At 35.2% G+C, this 19,696-nt stretch overlaps 1 protein-coding gene and 1 pseudogene across 1 annotated transcript; both read left to right on the top strand.

Moving 5' to 3' along the window:
* Nucleotides 1-3,324: 3,324 nt before the first annotated feature.
* LOC116143036 lies at nucleotides 3,325-7,134 on the top strand (annotated as a pseudogene).
* Nucleotides 7,135-16,466: 9,332 nt separating this feature from the next.
* Nucleotides 16,467-19,667, top strand: LOC116143051. Its single transcript, XM_031428473.1, has 3 exons — nucleotides 16,467-16,637; nucleotides 17,009-17,914; nucleotides 19,315-19,667. Exons 2-3 carry the CDS (start codon nucleotides 17,021-17,023, stop codon nucleotides 19,483-19,485), a joined length of 1,065 nt encoding a protein of 354 aa, XP_031284333.1. The 5' UTR covers nucleotides 16,467-16,637; nucleotides 17,009-17,020; the 3' UTR covers nucleotides 19,486-19,667.
* Nucleotides 19,668-19,696: the final 29 nt, after the last annotated feature.

Raw genomic sequence — 19,696 nt, 5'->3', positions numbered from 1 at the left:
ATCAGTCATATCATAATTCAAACACATATATTACAAAAAATATAACAAAAAACTATTAATATTACTTGTTATTGCCCATGGGAAGCCAACAAATTGTACGTCTAGGTCTATTTTCTCGGCCCATTGGAGTGCTTAAACGCCATGTCTTTTCTTGCAAGGAGTCCATGGTTCGCTTAAATGGTACCGTCCCCACAGAAACAATTAAAGAAGTCCAAGTTGCTTGCAAACATCACCCAATCAATATCAACGACTTTTGTTTAGTCACCGCCATTAGGTCGAATGTAAGAACAATACCAAGCATAGTTTGAACTTCTCTGAATCAGTTAAACGAACTGTTCTATCCTTTGCTCTAAATCGTGTCCCGTAATAGATGCTTGCCCCTGCAAAACCTTGTTAGCCAACCTTATAGCTGCCCTATCTCCTTTATTCTTCATCCCAAAACGTAATGACTTTCCATCCCACGAACCACCTTCTTGCTTTTTTTTGCTTTAACTGAGGGCAGCACATAATGCACTCCCTGCCCCGAACACTTTTTCAATTGTTCCAAATCAAAAAAAATGACCGAAAAAAGTCTTTTGAATCGGTCTTCACCATTCCTCACTCCATCTAAAATCCCTTTTATTCTCTTAAAAACTTCCCAACTCGACCTGTCTGTCACCTTACAGGGAAGTACGGTACCTTATCGCTTACCATGTCCAACCCGTAGTTTTACAGTTACGGTCTGTAAAATCTGCACAATCGATAAAAAAAATATCAGCAAAAAAAAATAAACCAAAACAACTAATAGGCTGCCAACATACTTTGTAACAAAGAAAAAATATCATACAATCAATTTAGCAATTACCTCTGTAAAGAGAGATTACATAATTCAGGAGAAATTACCTAGTAGTCGGTTAAGCGATTTCGGATTGCTTAAAAGATCTTGATTCCGCCTCGTACAAGACTCTAAGCGATCTGAAATCGTTTAAGCGTCAAGAGTAAAAGCCATGAATCGTAAGCGATCTTAGATATGGGCAGATGATTCTGCCTCGGACAAGATCTCTTAAACGATCTGGAATCGCTTAAGCGACAAGAGTAAAAGCGATGAAATCGCTTAAGCAATCTTAGATCTGGGCAGATGTTGATTCTACCTCGGACAAGATCGCTTAAGCGATCTGGAATCACTTAAGCGATCATGAGTAAAAGCGATGAATCGCTTAAGCGATACAAAAGATCGCTTAAGCAACAATACGAGACAAAAGGATGTTATTATGACTTGCGTACATTTCTTCCTACCGATATATGAATTTTTTGAATTCAAAAACTAATTGCACTATCTATTTCATGACAGGATAAAAATGACCTTGATTAATCCATCTATCAATAGTTCAAAACACAATGAAAAGCTTTAATCATTCAATTCCACCAGTGGTTTTTCATCCACAAGCAGTACACGAGAAGACACCATCACATATCAAAAGTAGCATCACTGACATGAAACAGTGTCGACACCACAGCCATGCACCAAACAAAGGCTAAGCAATATAGATTGGTATGGCGAAGAATACAATACAGTACCAGAACTCCCAAAACAAGTACGTACCCTTCTTCGCTGGCTCCTCCTCGCCTGAATTCTAGCGGCCTCCTCCTCCTCGCTGATCTCGCCGGCTCCTCTCCTCGTCTGAATTCTCGCGGACTCGTTGTTGTGCCACCGTGTCTCCTCTGCCTGGGACCACCTTCACTAAAGAATGATCCACCGAAGCAACCATGAATTGCTTACGCCATTGGACTCGGATTCAAAGTGGCTTTAGGTTTCCCTCATTGTGAATGTTGCCATGGTTTAAGAAAGGAAGCTTTAGGATTGAATTGGTGTGAAAATTTGCAATTTCGAGTGTGTGGACTATTGCCGGAAATCGCAGAGATTCCGTTAGGGTTCAAGAAATCGATTTTAGGATTGATTTGGGTGGAAAATTTGCAGTTTCGATTGTGAATGTGGACTGTATCGTCGGAAATCGTAGAGATTCTGTTTAGATCAAGAAATCGATTTAGGATGAATTTGGTGTGAAATTTGCAGTTTCGATTGTGGATGTGGAATATCGTCGAAAATCGCAGAGATTCCATTTAGGTCAAGAAATCGATTTTAGGATTGAATTTGGGTGAAAATTTACAATTTCGATTGTGAATGTGGATTGTATCGTCGAAAATCGCAGAGATTCCATTTAGGGTTCAAGAAATCGATTTTGAGATTGAATATGGTGTGAAAATTTGTAGTTTCGATGTGGAATGTGGACTGTATCGCCAGAAATCGCAGAGATTCCTTTAGGGTTCAAGAAATCGATTCTTGCCAATCAGTTCGATTAAGCAATTTGAATGGGTGGGGCTCATTTTTAAATTTCAAATTTTAAAAAACTTTATTAATTATGTTTACCCACATATGTTAAATCTTTTTTTAACCCATTACATGTTTAATAAATCCTAACTGTGTGACATCAGCTTTTCTAAATAAAAATAAATTAAAACATTAAAAAAATTAAAGGATTTTCAAGGCCATTTTATTAAATGGAAACTTGTAATGTCCGGGGAGTTAAATTTTTAATTTTTTCTATATATGATACTCCAGTTCGGCCCAAACACAGTCAGTGCTCCATGCTGTAATGTAAACAGTAAATAAGATGCTGTAGAAGTAACAGTATGTAATTGTGTCGAAGAAGGAAAGCATTTTTGTACAAGCTAAGCCACTCCACCAAGTCAGAGAAGAAATGAAACGAATGAATTAAATTGAGCATCCACCATTCATTCATTTATGGACTCTTAAGATCCACCTCAACATTCCTTTCTATCTGCCATTCTTTCCCTCTTCAATTCCGATAGTAAAGGTTCTTTTCTTTTCATTACTCTTTTTGGGTTTTATTTCTTTTCATTTTGCTCTTTAATTATCAATCTCTTTCTTTGCTTTCTTAAGTTGATGTTTTCAATTTCAGAATGGCTTCAATGGGCAAATCTTTCTTTTTTTTTTTTTTTTTTGGTTTTGTTTGCACATGATTATATTCACTGTAGAGTTGTGGTATGTTGCTTTATTCTGTGGTCCGGTACATGATTTCTGTGTAACTAAATGTTTTTATGTATTATTAATTATGCTAAACCGGGAACCTCAAGGCCTCGATTGTTATGTTGTGAAATTCGGCTGTCATGGAATCAATTAAGTCTTTATATTTAATTTACTTGCTGTGAAATTCAGTTAATTGATTAGAGGGTAAGGAAAATCTGTCGCAAACGAAGACTGGTGGAATTAGCCATGAAGTGGGCTCTCTTGAGTCTCAAGATTCAGAGAGGTACTCACGTTATATGTGTAGACAAGGAGGCAGGCTTGGCAACTTGCGTGTGTGCCAATGTGTCGAATCTGACAAAAGAGGAGTGGTGCATAGGCTTTTTGGGTATTACTGCTCCTTTGCAAGAATCACTTAAAAGCATGGAGAAATACAACCTGATGTCAAACAAGTGCAAAAAGTGGTGAAAGTGCCAAAAATGTGGGAGAGAATCTGGTTTTGTTGAGGTATAAGCCCTGATGGGGAAGTTTTCATTTGTAATGCCATTTAGAAATGGGTACATGTAACAGCCAAGACGCTCAATTGAACTTGGTTGTTCTTGCCAAAGTGATCTTGCTTTGGTACACTATGCGTGTGCCCTTAAGTGGTTTGTAATCATGGACCACTGTTGTGAAATCTGTGGGCATGTTGCAAAAAATATCAGGATTGCTGACTTTAAAAAGGTTGTGGTTTCATTAAGAGTTGAAGCATTAAGAGAAAGGACTGCCAGTGGAGAACCGAGTCCTGTCAGGTGCATACAAGTTCAGTGTGATCCTGATGCTGTTGCTGCTATCAGAAGGCAAGGCTAAGTGAGATTTCAGTGGTTTAGTCCACATGGTCATATATTCATCATAATAGTAACTCTAATGCAGTTCTCAGTTTGTTTCTGAACAACCTTTGAATATGTTACTGAAGAGGTGGTCACTGCTGAAAATCCTGCAACAAAATGGGCTGTGGAAGGTACTGGGATCTTGCTTGCTACTGGCTCCTTACTGTCACTCTTGCATGGCTCATTGCTCCTCGTGTTGAAAGGTGTGTTAGATTACCAATCGTTATATACTTCATTTGGATTATGTGATGGGAAGTTGTTTAATTTCTTACTATTGTGGTGAAATGCAATTTCATTGGTTTCTTACTCATCTTATTGCTGAGGTTCTAGCTGTGTAGTCGGACTGGAAGGTTTGCAAAATTCTAGCAGCTAGTACCTACGCAAAATTAACATGACAGTGATGGATACAGTACCTACTTGATAGGAAGCCTAAATAAAGAGTATTTCTGTATAACATATTAATGTTGTCATGTTGGTTTGAGTTGGCATGTGATACTGGCCTTGTGTCAATCTTCTCAATAGTGTTAAGTTTTCTATAAGCTTGTGTTCGTACTATATATTGTGACTCGGTATGATTACAATAAGCAAATTCTTATTACATAGGATGTTGTAGGTGGTATGATTAGTACTTGTGATTCAACAAGAATATTTGTTTATAAGTGGTTCAGTATATAGTCCAATAACAGCTCTTATGATTTGTTTTCTAGTTAATCTTATCTAGCATTATCTCTCCTCTGATTATATGTTTATGAATTTTATGCATCAAAGACCAGACCCGTTTTTTTCTCTCTCTTAGACTATCCTGATATACTTTTGTAGTTTTAAGTGGCATTTGTTTTATCATTTATGGGAAGAATTAGTGATTATCAGTTAATATATGAATCAAACATAAAGTGGTTCTCTTAAATTCTTGAAGTTTGAAGTTCTAGTCTTGATGCTGTGCTGTGAAATGAATTATAGTTAATTTATTGTACTAGAAGTTACAGCTGTTGTGACCAATGGTTGTCCATCTCTTTGAGAAACCCTTTTCTTGGACACGACAACCAGTTTTTATTTTTTTTTTTTTTTTTATAATTAGAAGATAAGTATTCCCTGTTGGCTTTCTAAGCTTTAACATAGTCAGAAAACAAGTTAAAATTCTATGCCTTAAGTGTTAAGGAGTAACGGCAAAACCAAAGTACAAACAAAAGGAAGGAAACAAAGGAACACACCAAAACATGAGGGCTCTACTTCTGATTGAAACAGACAGCATAAATTTTAAGTTGTTTTCCTCTGTTTTTAAGATCATTGATGTCTAAATTTGGCCATTAATGTTATCATTAATTGTTTCTCCTGTTTCAGTGCTCTTGTGTAATATTATGCTCTAGGATCGGATGGTCTTTTTTGCCCTTTTGTATGTTATATTTATCAAATAGAAAATGGAAAATCTCTTGTGGAAATTACCCTGTATGTATGAACATTTTTGTATTTTGTGATTATATATATTCTATTTCTGACGCTGTCAACCTTGTTTTCTTAGTGCTTTATTTGATAGACTCAGATTGATGTGCAGAAAACTGCTAGAAGCGGTCTTCATATTTCCTCGGAGGCATTTGTGCTTTAACTGTTGTGGTCTTCTTTCGCTTTGTAAGTAGCTTAAATTCTATTTCATTTGGTTTTGCATTTTCCAAGCATAGTTTAGTTTTATTGGACTCTGTATGGGTTTACACATATGATTAACATTTTATTGGCTCCTTGGGTTACTTACTGGGATATTATATCCCATGAGCTTCCTAGGTTTTAGGGTTGAGAAGTAGCCCCTAGTTTAGATTACAGTAAACATATAAGGAAGGTCAAGGAATCTTTCGGTATGAGAAAAGAAAGGAATGTGTGACCAAGGTTTTGCTGCTAACTTTTTATCAATTCCTTAGGTTTAGAAACATTACAAAGTTAAATAAACAATACTAAGAGAACAAAATCCTTAATAAAACTTATAATCCTACGCCATTCAAGTGAATTTTCTTTGTTGATGACATTGGCAGCTGGTAATGTTTTGAAGTCTTGTTCAGACAACTAAAAATGTATTATTTTTGTTATTTCTTAAGGGCTAGGATCATTATTTTTGTGGTGGTGATTGGTGTAGACACATCCTGCTGTCAGCTGATCATTTTAACCTTTATTTAATATCTTTCGTAGGTGATTCCAAAAAATTATGGTATACACACATGTAATGACATAAGATTAATATAGATACCCTAGAAGCTCTTTTAATGTGAAATTGAATTATTTCATGTTTGGTTATTCTTTCTCTTTTTTTCATTTTATTATTATTATATTTTGGAGAATAAATTTTCTTGTGTTGAGTGCCACCAACGGGAATTCACCTCACTTTATATAGTATTAGGTAAATTCTGGTTAAACTGCTGGAGTGTAGACTTGTATTCTTTGTTGGTAACCCTTGTTTGGGCCGAACAAACCTAACAAAATTCACTCAAATATATATTTTATTATTTTAAAAGAAACTAAAAAGTATATTTGCTAAGAAAGAAGAAAACACAGCAGTGGACCAGATTTCTATCTAGAGCAAAAGCCTCATTTGAAGGGTTATCAAAATACAAAACCGGAAAACCTATGATTTTAGGGGAGGAGAATGCTCAAGATTTTATGAAGAAATTTAATCACCTTGATGCGTGTAATATGCACAAAAGTGTTATAAAATGACTTAGCTGATGGTTGTTTTATAGGGGAGACATTCCACAAAAGAAAGGATCAGTTGCTTCTCTAGTTTTTCATGCATCAGTAATTTTCATTTCAGATAACTTCTGCCATCAGGTTCAGATTTCATTATGGATTTGTTTGGCCTTTTAGCTCACAAAAGTTTTATAGTTAAGCTACTGGGTCATCGTCTCATTGTTTAACTTCCTGTAAATGACCTAGTGAATATAAGTTGGCTGTGATCTTGAACTTTCAGTCGCAAGCTATGTGTTCCACTAAAATTTGTTTCTGTGATCAGAAGTGTTGTTTGGATTCACTTTATTGTTCTTTATTTGAATATATATCTTAGACGTAGACAACTGGCTTGATTTCACGTTTATATCTTCAACAAGAGGGAAAAACAGATAACATTTGTACTTGAAAATTGCAGATTGTGCTTACTAGAATTAAATATGGACCTGCACGTTACTGGGCTATCTTGTTTGTCTTCTGGTTCTTGTGTTTGGTATATGGGCATCACGAACACATGGTGCGCATACAACATGATTCTAGTATATTTAATGCATATAAAAAGTCAATATTTTACTTTTTGGTTTGTTTTAATGTTTAATGTTAAGGATTTATGTTGTGGCATTTGTAGTCGTGTCTAGTCTTGTCAAGTAGTGCTTTTACATGTAACAATGAGCTGTGGAGGCATCATTGGTGTGCAATGGCTAATTATTCCTGAAGATTTGGCTATATATATTTTCTATCTGGCGATTTTTGTTTTTAATCCTGAAACCTTATTATCTTAACTTTTTTCTTTAGCATAATATATATAATACAACAAAATCTCTCTAAATCATAATGTTGGGACCAATTAAATTTATTAATAAAGAGGTTATAATTTAATAGAGGTGTAGTTAGGGTGGAAAGGTCGGTTTTTGGTTTGCCATATTTTGTAAACCGAATATTCGTTTCGGTTTCGATCTTTTAAATAACAAAAACGGTTAACCAAATCGGATTTTTGAACCGGTTTAATGAATAAAAAATAATTTTATATTTTTCAATTTTTAAAATGTTTATCCCTAAGTCTTCACTAATGTGCATTTCCAAAATTTAATATTTTAAAAAATAATTTATATTTTGCGCATTCAAAAAAAATTTATCCTTAGGTATTCACTAATGTAATTTAAATTATTAATACTTGATGTACATTAAAATTATATGAATTAAATTATTCAATTACAATAATATAATTTGTGTGTGTCGTAGACAACCAAGATTAAAAATCTTTTTACCAACTACTGAAATGTAAAAAGGGTAAGCAAGGATCGATCACACGAAGAGTGTTTAGTCGAATTTTTGATGATGTGAATAAGGTGGGGGTTTTTGAGTAAAATAAAAAACAATCTTAGCAAAAACAAAACAAAAACAATTCAAATCGAAATCAATTAATATACGAAACTTGGTCTCCGTCAACATCCACCATCGAAATCTTACAACTGATCATGATGCAAAATTAAATCATTCATACCGAATATTCACCGTTGGAACTATTTTCCTATCTCTCTTTAATTGTAATTAATTAGGAAACAAGCGATCTTAATTAATCTTACCACAAGCAACCCTAGACAAGCGCTCAAGATTTAATCTATGGCAGCCTTAAGAATTAGAGAATCGATGAAGCTAAAAACACAACACAAGCGGTTGTATTAATTTAGTTGAATGTTCCTCTTAAGATTACTAATTCCTGACGTAGCAAATTATTACCCTAATTGCTTCACAAGTTAGAGGGATCAAACAATTACAGATTTGATATCAAACTTAGCAATAGATTGCAACAAATAATCCACTAGTAGGCCTCCTAGTAATAAATGCATCAATCATGAAGATATGCACAGAATACATTCAATACTTAAACATGAAAATTGAACACTAAAATAAAATAGATTGGATCTCACAGTGGTTGATTCCGAGGTCTCCGTTTCCTTCGACCAAGTTACAAAAATTAGCCATCATGGCCATAACAAAAACTCAAAAAGAAAGAAAAATTGCAAGAGAGAGAAGAGAGAGGCGTGGTCCCCTTTCCCCAAAACCTAATCTGATCCTCTTAGCAAAAATCCAATTTTTTTTTAGAATTTGAATCCCACTAATCTCCTAAAAGAAATATCTCCTATCCTAAAATAACATTTATCCTAACCTGATTAATTGGAAATAAAATAAAATAGGGTTCTAATAAAATAGGAAAGTGGTGTTCCAGCTGTAATTTTCGTGAGCAAGTATGTCTTCAAAACGTGCATAATAGACTGACTTGCATGACAAGTCAGAACGCTCCAGGACGTCGGCAATGCAGGGTTTCAACTTCAAGCTCGATTACAAACTTTATTCAGCCAGTATCTCTCAAACTCAAAAAAATGAAAGTTGTAGATCTCGTTTAGCGTCACAGCATTTGAATCATCTCAATCGGAGCTCGGATGAGACAATTATGCCGAGATTACGAAGCAGTGGCGAAACTGCCCGAATTCCCCTAATTAATTCCGTTTTTCAATTAACACCTCTATTTGCTTCCTAAACCAAAAAAAAAGTATAATGAGTAAAATTAGGAAACAAATACGTATAAAAGACTAAACATTAAGGGGGTTAAATATGACATTTTGCATTCCCATCAATTCCCCCACACTTAGTTTTGCAGTCCTCGGGCAAACTAATTCAAACAAACCCTACATTGAAGTCATTCAGGATACCATCATTCTTAATCATATCAAGAACATCAGCATGATGCATAGCAACAATATTTAATCCAGCATATTCATACCTAACTTAGGAAGCAGCAAAATAAAATAAAACAGAGTTAATGACATTCATCCCTCTCTATCTCTTCCACAATTACTCTTATCAGTCAATGCAAACAGGGAACTAATCACAACCAATTCATGTACAAATCCCCCTCTCAAATTTCTTTTACTGTTTTCTTTACTACTACAAACTGGGTAGCAAACTAAGGATATCATTTTTTTTTTTTCTGTTTTGAAAAAGATGAGTGCATTTTGCTCCATCTCATTTCATGGTTGTGTTTATGGTGAGTGCGTTTTACCTCCATCTCGACCCACCATACCTTCTTTTCTTTTCCTATTTGCTTAAACCCAAATTTAGGACTAGCTTAAGAGAAACAATTTTTCTTTTTTTTTTCTTTTTAAGGGTTGTTATACACTCCTCATCATGCTTCGTCACCAAGTCTACACAACTTCTCAAGACATATTATTTCAAACTACAAAGATTCAAATTGATTAACTCTATTTATGAAGATTGCTAACATTAAGTCAAGGAATATGCTCAACAACAAAGTCAAGTTACTATTTCATGCATCACTAGACGTTCACGACATGACTTAAAGCATAAACCTTCCTAAAAACAAATGCGGGGGTCTCGTTTAAGGTGTACGTGGCCATTGTTATACCAGAGGTTGCCAAGTACTGCTAGGCAAGTTTTTAAGGCGGGTTTGTTTCCAGCCGATATACCCTTAAACTATGAAGTAATTTTTTTTTTTTTTTTTTTTTTTTTTTTTTTTTTTGTTTTTGTTTTGTTTTGTTTTGTTGTGTTTTTTACTCAAACTAAAGCACAACCAAACAAACCTAAATCCCTCCCCCACACTTAAAACTGACATTGTCCCCAGTGGAAGATGAAATGCAAAGAAAGGGCAAAAAAACAAAATTAAAAGCAAGAAAAGAAAACAAACTCCCCTTGGGTTGCCTCCCAAGTAGCGCCTTGTTTATTATCGTTGGCTCTACTCAAGCTTTTGTCTTGCAATGCACTAAGTAACATTCTACCATATCCCAGGAACACGTTTTGAGGTAACTAGGGAGAGGCTTCAAATCTGGAATGGGGTCCCGCATGCTTAGGAACGCCATCGTCGTTGGAAACGTTACTGTCTACAATGAGTCTTTCTCGAGCGCTCTTCCTTAACCTACGCAAAGTGCTCTCAATTTCTGGATCGAATGTTAAATCACCAAGGTGAAAGGACCTGGTCATACAACAAAAAACCTCATAAAAGAATTAGATAAATGACAAAATGAAAACTAACTAGAAAATAAAATAAAATAAATGGCCAAAAACACAAAAACGCCAAAACCCTATCAAAACATTCGAATTTGGCATCAAAGGGTGGGGCTAGATAAAATTCTAGTGTTGCTCAGAAGTTTTTTTCTTCGAAACGGGTCTCGTAGCACTCTAACTCAACCAAAATTTTTCGTATGAACAGTACTATTGTTCACGTTTCTTTTTTTGTTTTTCTGCAAAATAAAAAAAATAACAAAAACGCAATAAAAAAATCACAAAAACACAAAAAATCAATTAGAATCACTCACCGGCAACAGCGCCAAAATCTGGGTGCTGTCGTAGGCAACCAAAATTAAAAACCTTCCTAACCTAACAATGAACTGTAAATAGGGTAAGCAGGGTTGATCCCACAAAGAGTGTCTAGCCAAATTTTTGATGATGTGAATAAGGCTGGGGGGTTTGAGTAAAATAGAAAACAATCTTAGCAAAAATCAAAACAAAAACAATTCAAATCGAAATCAATTAATATAACGAAACTTGGTCTCGTCAACATCCACCATCAGAATCTTACAACTGATCATTGATGAAAATTAAATCAATTCATACCTGAATATTCACCATGGAACATTTTCCTATCTCTCTTTAATTAGTATTAATTAGGAAACAAGCGATCTTAATTAATCTTACCACTAAACAACCCTAGACAAGCGCTCAAGATAATACTATGGCAGCCTTAAGAATTAGAGAAATCGATGAAGCTAAACAACACAAACACAAGGGTTGTATTTAATTTAGTTGAATGTTCCTCTTAAGATTACTAATTCCTGAGTAGCAAATTATAACCCTAATTGCTTCACAAGTTAGAGGGATCAAACAATACAGATTTGATATCAAACTTAGCAATAGATTGCACAAAATAATCCACTAGTAGGCCTCCTAGTAATTAAATGCATCATCATATGAAGATATGCACAGAATAACATTCAATACTTAAACATGAAAATGAACACTAAATAAAATAGATTGGATCTCACAGTTGGTTGATTCCGAGGGTCTCCGTTCTCTTCGACCAAGTTACAAAAATTAGCCACTCATGGCATAAACAAAAACTCAAAAAGAAAGAAAATTGCAGAGAAGGAAGAGAGAGCGTGGTCCCTTTTCCCCAAAACCTAATCTGATCCTCTTAGCAAAAATCATTTTTTTTTTAGAATTTGAACCCACTCAATCTAAAAGAAATTTCTCCTATCCTAAAATAACATTTATCCTAACCTGATTAATGGAAATAAAATAAAATAGGGTTCTTATAAAATAGGAAAGTGGTGTTTCCAGCTGTAATTTTCGTGCAGCAAGTATGTCTTCAAAACGTGCAATAATAGAACTGACTTGCATGACAGTCAGAAAGCTCCAGGACGTCGGCAATGCAGGTGTGTCAACTTCAAGCTCGATTACAACCTTTATCAGCCAGTATCCTCAAACTCAAAACATGAAAGTTGTAGATCTCGTTCTTAGCGTTCACAGCATTTTGAATAATCTCCAATCGGAGCTCGGATGAGACAATTATGCCGAGATTACGAAGCAGTGGCGAAACTGCCCGAATTCCCCTAATTAATTCCGTTTTTCAATTAACACCTCCATTTGCTTCCTAAACCAAAATAAAGTAATAATGGGTACAATTAGGAAACAAATACGTATAAAAGAGTAAACATTAAGGGGGTTAAATATGACATTTTGCATTCCCATCAATAATTTTAAGTTAAGTTAAAAAAAACCTTGAAAAAAAAAATGGGCCAAAGTGGAGAGTTTGACCGAATTGGGCCGAACAAATGCAGCTCATTCTAATTAACCGGTTAACCAAACCGAATTTTTGGTTCAGTTTTAAATCGGTTTATAACCAAAATCGGACCGGTTTCAGTTCAATTTTTTTTTTGAAACCGAAAACCGGTTCGGTTCAAGATACCGGTTAACCGGTTTTTTCCACCCTTAGGTGTAGTTACAAGAATTATTATTTTGATTTCTTATTTTATAATACATGTTTTAATAGTATTATGATTTCAGTTAATTGTTTTAGTAGCATTAGGATAGTACAGAAATAGATATCAAAAAGTTATTATAAAATTGAGCGATCAGATTTGACAACTTATTACACTAATCAAATGGATACTAATGTCTTCTTCAATAATCTAAATGAGCAACAAGTCGTGTATGTTTTAACTGAAAAAGAAATCATTATTGGAATTAGACAAGAAGAGAAAAAAGATAATCTTAAGGATGGTAGTACAAAAATACCAAAAATTTCATGCCAATAAGCTCTAAACATGCTTGAAAGTTAGAAATATTTAGCTTCAACAAGAAGGTGTTTATGTTGGTGACTTATTACGTACCTGCAAGATAAAATATCTGATAACAATTCTAAAACAGAAATCATTGTCTCAAACAATTTTAAATAAATATTTTATTTCATCTTAAACCTTTAACATAACATGATAATCCGTGGATTATACAGTTTTCTTTTCTCTTTTTATTCGGATTTTAAGTACTTTGTGGTGCATTTTGACCTGAATTGTTGTTTAATTCTTTACATTCTGTGTTTCAGGTTAAAATAGACAATTTATGCAAATAAGGACAAATTTGGAAGTTTTTGACTCTAAAGTTAGCAGATCTCAGAAGTTAGGAGAGTTCGGAAGTAGGATAAAACACGATGAGGCTTGTTCCAAAGGGAGAGCATCGAAAATCGAAGAAGAAATCGAAGAAGCAAGCAGAGTGGCAGTTCTGTAATTTCAGAACTAGTCAAATAGCTTCGCCCCGGCGAAGATTTTTCCTTCGCCGCGGCGAAGTACGCCAGAAACTCCAGATCTGTTTCTTTCTTCGCCGCGGACGGTCATTATTTGCAGTTTTGTTAAACGCACAGTTTCATTTTGTGTGTGTTTTTGGGCAAGGTATAAAAGGAAAACTAAGCCTTTTGTCCAAGGAGTCTTCGTTTTTAAGTTAAAGAGCTTTTACAATTTCTTAGGAGGAGTTTTTGATGCGATTTTGGATTGTAACAAGGGTGAAGATTCGATTCTAACTAAGNTACAAAAAATATAACAAAAAACTATTAATATTTACTTGTATTGCCCATGGGAAGCCAAACAAATTGTACGTCCTAGGTCTATTCTTCTCGGCCCATTGGGAGTGCTTAAACGCCATGTCTTTTACTTGCAAGGAGTCCATGGTTCGCTTAAATGATACCCGTCCCCACAGATAAACATTAAAGAAGTCCAAGTTGCTTGCAAACATCACCCAATCAATATCAACGACTTTTGTTTAGTCACCAGCCATTAGGATCGAATGTAAGAACAATACCAAGCATAGTTTGAACTTCTCTGAATCAGTTAACCGAACTGCTTCTATCCTTTGCTCTAAATCGTGTCCCGTAATAGATGCTTGCCCCTGCAAAACCTTGTTAGCCAACCTTATAGCTGCCCTACTCTCCTTTATTCTTCATCCCAAAACGTAATGACTTTCCATCCACCACGAACCACATTTCTTGCTTTTTTTTGCTTTTAACTGAGGGCAGCAACATATAATGCACTCCCTGCCCCGAGAACACTTTTTCCAATTTGTTCCAATATCAAAAAAATGACCGAAACAAGTCTCTTTGAATCGGTCTTCACCATTCCTCACTCCATCTAAAATCCCTTTTATTCTCTTAAAAACTTCCCAACTCGACCTGTCTGTCACCCTTACAGGGAAGTACGGTACCTTATCGCTTACCATGTCCAACCCGTAGTCTTTACAGTTTACGGTCTGTAAAATCTGCACAATCGATATAAACAAAATATCAGCAAAAAAAAATAAACCAAAACAACTAATAGGCTGCCAACATACTTTGTTAACAAAGAAAAAATATCATACAATCAATTTAGCAATTACCTCTGTAAAGAGAGATTATTACATAATTCAGGAGAAATTACCTATGTAGTCGGTTAAGCGATTTCGGATTGCTTAAAAGATCTTGATTCCGCCTCGTACAAGACTCTTAAGCGATCTGAAATCGTTTAAGCGATCAAGAGTAAAAGCCATGAATCGTTTAAGCGATCTTAGATATGGGCAGATGATTCTGCCTCGGACAAGATCTCTTAAACGATCTGGAATCGCTTAAGCGACCAAGAGTAAAAGCGATGAATCGCTTAAGCAATCTTAGATCTGGGCAGATGTTGATTCTACCTCGGACAAGATCGCTTAAGCGATCTGGAATCACTTAAGCGATCATGAGTAAAAGCGATGAATCGCTTAAGCGATACAAAAGATCGCTTAAGCAACAATACAGAGCAAAAGGATGTTATTATGACTTGCGTACATTTCTTCCTACCGATATATGAATTTATTGAATTCAAAAACTTAATTGCACTATCTTATTTCATGACAGGATAAAAATGACCCTTGATTAATCCATCTATCAATAGTTCAACACACAATGAAAAGCTTTTAATCATTCAAATTCCACCAGTGGTTTTTCATCCACAAGCAGTACACGAGAAGTACACCATCACATATCTAAACTAGTAGCATCACTGACATGAAACATGTCGACACCACAGCCATGCACCAAACAAAGGCTAAGCAATATAGAATTGGTATGGCGAACTAGAATACAATACAGTACCAGAACTCCCAAAACAAGTACGTACCCTTTCTTCGCTGGCCTCCTCCTCGCCTGAATTCTAGCCGGCCTCCTCCTCCTCGCTTGAATTCTCGCCGGCCTCCTCTTCCTCGTCTGAATTCTCGCCGGACTCCTGTTGTTGTGCCACCGTCGTCTCCTCTGCCTGTGGACCACCTTCACTAATCGAATGATCCACCGAAGCAACCATTGAATTGCTTACGCCATTGGACTCTAGGATTCAAAGTGGCTTTAGGTTTTCCTCCTCATTGTGAATGTTAGCCATGGTTTTAAGAAAGGAAGCTTTAGGATTGAATTTGGTGTGAAAATTTGCAATTTCGATAGTGAATGTGGACTATATTGCCGGAAATCGCAGAGATTCCGTTTAGGGTTCAAGAAATCGATTTTAGGATTGAATTTGGTGTGAAAATTTGCAGTTTCGATTGTGAATGTGGACTGTATCGTCGGAAATCGTAGAGATTCTGTTTAGAGTTCAAGAAATCGATTTTAGGATTGAATTTGGTGTGAAATTTGCAGTTTCGATTGTGGATGTGGACTATATCGTCGAAAATCGCAGAGATTCCATTTAGGGTTCAAGAAATCGATTTTAGGATTGAATTTGGTGTGAAAATTTACAATTTCGATTGTGAATGTGGATTGTATCGTCGAAAATCGCAGAGATTCCATTTAGGGTTCAAGAAATCGATTTTGAGATTGAATATGGTGTGAAAATTTGTAGTTTCGATTGTGAATGTGGACTGTATCGCCAGAAATCGCAGAGATTCCATTTAGGGTTCAAGAAATCGATTCTTGCCTAATCAGTTTCGATTAAGCAATTTGAATGGGTGGGGCTCATTTTTAAATTTCAAATTTTAAAAAACTTTCATTAATTATGATTTTACCCACATATGTTTAAATCTTTTTATTTTAACCCATTTTACATGTTTAATAAATCCTAACTGTGTGACATCAGCTTTTCTAAATTAAAAAATAAATTAAAACATTAAAAAAATTAAAAGGATTTTCAAGGCCATTTTATTAAATGGAAACTTGTAATGTCCGGGGAGTTAAATTTTTAATTTTCTTCTATATATGATACTCCAGTTCGGCCCAAACACAGTCAGCCTGCTCCATGCTTGTAATGTAAACAGTAAATAAGATGCTTGTAGAAGTAACAGTATGTAATTGTGTCGAAGAAGGAAAGCATTTTTGTACAAGCTAAGCCACTCCACCAAGTCAGAGAAGAAATGAAACGAAATGAATTAAATTGAGCATCCACCATTCATTCATTTATGGACTCTTAAAGATCCACCTCCAACATTCCTTCTTCTATCTGCCATTCTTTTCCCTCTTCAATTCCGACTAGTTAAAGGTTCTTTTCTTTTCATTACTCTTTTTAGGGTTTTTATTTCTTTTCATTTTTGCTCTTTAATTTATCAATCTCTTTCTTTGCTTTCTATAAGTTGATGTTTTCAATTTCAGAATGGCTTCAATGGGCAAATCTTTCTTTTTTTTTTTTTTTTTTTTTGGTTTTGTTTGCACATGATTATATTCACTGTAGAGTTGTTGCTATGTTGCTTTATTCCGTGGAGGTACATGATTTCTGTGTAAATAAATGTTTTTATGTATTATTAATTATGCTAAACCGGGAACCTCAAGGCCTCGATTGTTAATTGTTGTGAAATTCGGCTGTCATGGAATCAATTAAGTCTTTATATTTAATTTACTTGCTGTGAAATTCAGTTAATTGATTAGATGGGTAAGGAAAATCTGTCGCAAACGAAGACTGGTGGAATTAGCAATGAAGTGGGCTCTCTTGAGTCTCAAGATTCAGAGAGGTACTCACGTTATAGTGTAGACAAGGAGGCAGGCTTGGCAACTTGCCGTGTGTGCCAATGTGCTGAATCTGACAAAAGAGGAGATGGTGCATTAGGCTTTTTGGGTATTACTGTTCCTTTGCAAGAATCACTTAAAAGCAATGGAGAAATACAACCTGATGTCAAACAAGTGCAAAAAGATGGTGAAAGTGCCAAAAATGTTGGGAGAGAATCTGGTTTTGTTGAGTTCATAAGCCCTGATGGGGAAGTTTTCGTTTGTAATGCCGATTTAGAAATGGGTACATGTAACAGCCAAGACGCTCTAATTGAACTTGGTTGTTGTTGCAAAAGTGATCTTGCTTTGGTACACTATGCGTGTGCCCTTAAATGGTTTGTTAATCATGGATCCACTGTTTGTGAAATCTGTGGGCATGTTGCAAAAAATATCAGGATTGCTGACTTTAAAAAGGTTGTGGTTTCATTAAAGGATTATGAAGCATTAAGAGAAAGGACTGCCAGTGGAGAACCGAGTCCTGCTCAGGTGCATACAAGTTCAGTTGTTGATCCTGATGCTGTTGCTGCTATCAGAAGGCAACGGCTAAGTGAGATTTCATTGTGGTTTAGTCCACATGGTCATAATATTCATCATAATAGTAACTCTAATGCAGTTTCTCAGTTTGTTTCTGAACAACCTTTGAATACTGTTACTGAAGAGGTGGTCACTGCTGAAAATCCTGCAACAAAATGGGCTGTGGAAGGTACTGGGATCTTGCTTGCTACTGGCCTACTTACTGTCACTCTTGCATGGCTCATTGCTCCTCGTGTTGGAAAGGTGTGTTAGATTACCAATCGTTATATACTTCATTTGGATTATTGTAGATGAGGAAGTTTGCTTTTAATTTCTTACTATTGTGTTGAAATGCAATTTCATTGGTTTCTTACTCATCTTATATGCTGAGGTTCTATGCTTGTGTAGTCAGGACTGGAAGGTTTGCATAAATTCTAGCAGCTAGTACCTACGCAAAATTAACATGACAGTGATGGATACAGTACCTACTTGATAGGAAGCCTAAATAAATAGAGTATTTCTGTATTAACATATTAATTGTTGTCATGTTGGTTTGAGTTGGCATGTGATACTTGGCCTTGTGTCAATCTTCTCAATAGTTGTTAAGCTTTTCTATAAGCTTGTGTTCGTACTATAATATTGTACTCGGTATGATTACCAATAAGCATAATTCTTATTACATAGGATGTTGTAGTTGGTATGATTAGTACTTGTGATTCAACAAGAATATTTGTTTATATAGTGGTTCAGTATATAGTCTCAATAACAGCTCTTATGATATTGTTTTCTAGTTAATCTTATCTAGCATTATTCTCTCCTCTGATTATATGTTTATGAATTTTATGCATCAAAGACCTCGTTTTTTTTTTCTCTCTCTCTAGACTATCCTGATATACTTTTGTAGTTTTAAGTGGCATTTGTTTATATCATTTATGGGAAGAATTAGTGATTATCAGTTAATATATGAATCAAACATAAAGTGGTTCTCTTAAATTCTTGAAGTTTGAAGTTCTTAGTCTTGATGCTGTGCTGTGAAATGAATTATAGTTAATTTATTGTACTAGAAGTTTACAGCTGTTGTGACCAATGGTTGTCCATCTCTTTTGAGAAACCCTTTTCTTGGACACGACAACCAGTTGTTTTTTTTTTTTTTTTTTTTTGATAATTAGAAGATAAGTATTCCCTGTTGGCTTTCTAATGCTTTAACAATAGTCAGAAAACAAGTTAAAATTCTGTGCCTTTAAGCGTTAAGGAGTAACGGCACAACCAAAGTACAAACAAAAGGAAGGAAACAAAGGAACACACCAAAACATGAGGGCTGTTACTTCTTATTGAAACAGACAGTGTAAATTTTAAGTTGTTTTCCTCTGTTTTTTAAGATCATTTGATGTCCTAAATTTGGCCATTAATGTTATCATTAATTTGTTTCTCCTGTTTCAAGTGCTCTTGTGTAATTATTATGCTCTAGGATCGGATGGTCTTTTTTGCCCTTTTGTATGTTATATTTATCAAATAGGAAAATGGAAAATGTTTCTTGTGGAAATTACCCTGTATGTATTTGAACTCATTCTTTTGTATTTTGTGATTATATATATTCTATTTCTGACGCTGTCAACCTTGTTTTCTTTAGTGCTTTATTTGATAGACTCAGATTTGATGTGCAGAAAACTGCTAGAAGCGGTCTTCATATTCTCCTCGGAGGCATTTGTGCTTTAACTGTTGTGGTCTTCTTTCGCTTTGTAAGTAGCTTAAATTCTATTTCATTTGGTTTTGCATCTTCCAAGCATAGTTTAGTTTTATTGGACTCTGTATGGGTTTACACATATGATTGCTAACATTTTATTGGCTCCTTGGGGTTACTTACTGGGATATTATATCCCATGAGCTTCCTTGCTACCAAGGTTTTAGGGTTGAGAAGTAGCCCCTAGTTTAGATTACAGTAAACATATAAGGAAGGTCAAGGAATCTTTCGGTATGAGAAAAGAAAGGAATGTGTGACCAAGGTTTTGCTGCTAACTTTTATATCAATTCCTTAGGTTTAGAAAC

This window comes from Pistacia vera, unplaced genomic scaffold (genome assembly GCF_008641045.1).
Source record: "Pistacia vera cultivar Batoury unplaced genomic scaffold, PisVer_v2 Contig425, whole genome shotgun sequence".
NCBI classification, from domain to species: domain Eukaryota; kingdom Viridiplantae; phylum Streptophyta; class Magnoliopsida; order Sapindales; family Anacardiaceae; genus Pistacia; species Pistacia vera.
Note: the sequence above shows the minus strand (reverse complement) of the source record. Positions and strands in the feature narration are given on the sequence as shown.

Coding starts and splice junctions, on each gene's coding strand:
- LOC116143051 (XM_031428473.1), top strand. CDS start 17,021: ATGGGTAAGGAAAATCTGTCGCAAACGAAGACTGGTGGAATTAGCAAT. Junction 17,915..19,314: donor TTGCTCCTCGTGTTGGAAAG/GTGTGTTAGATT, acceptor TTTGATGTGCAG/AAAACTGCTAGAAGCGGTCT.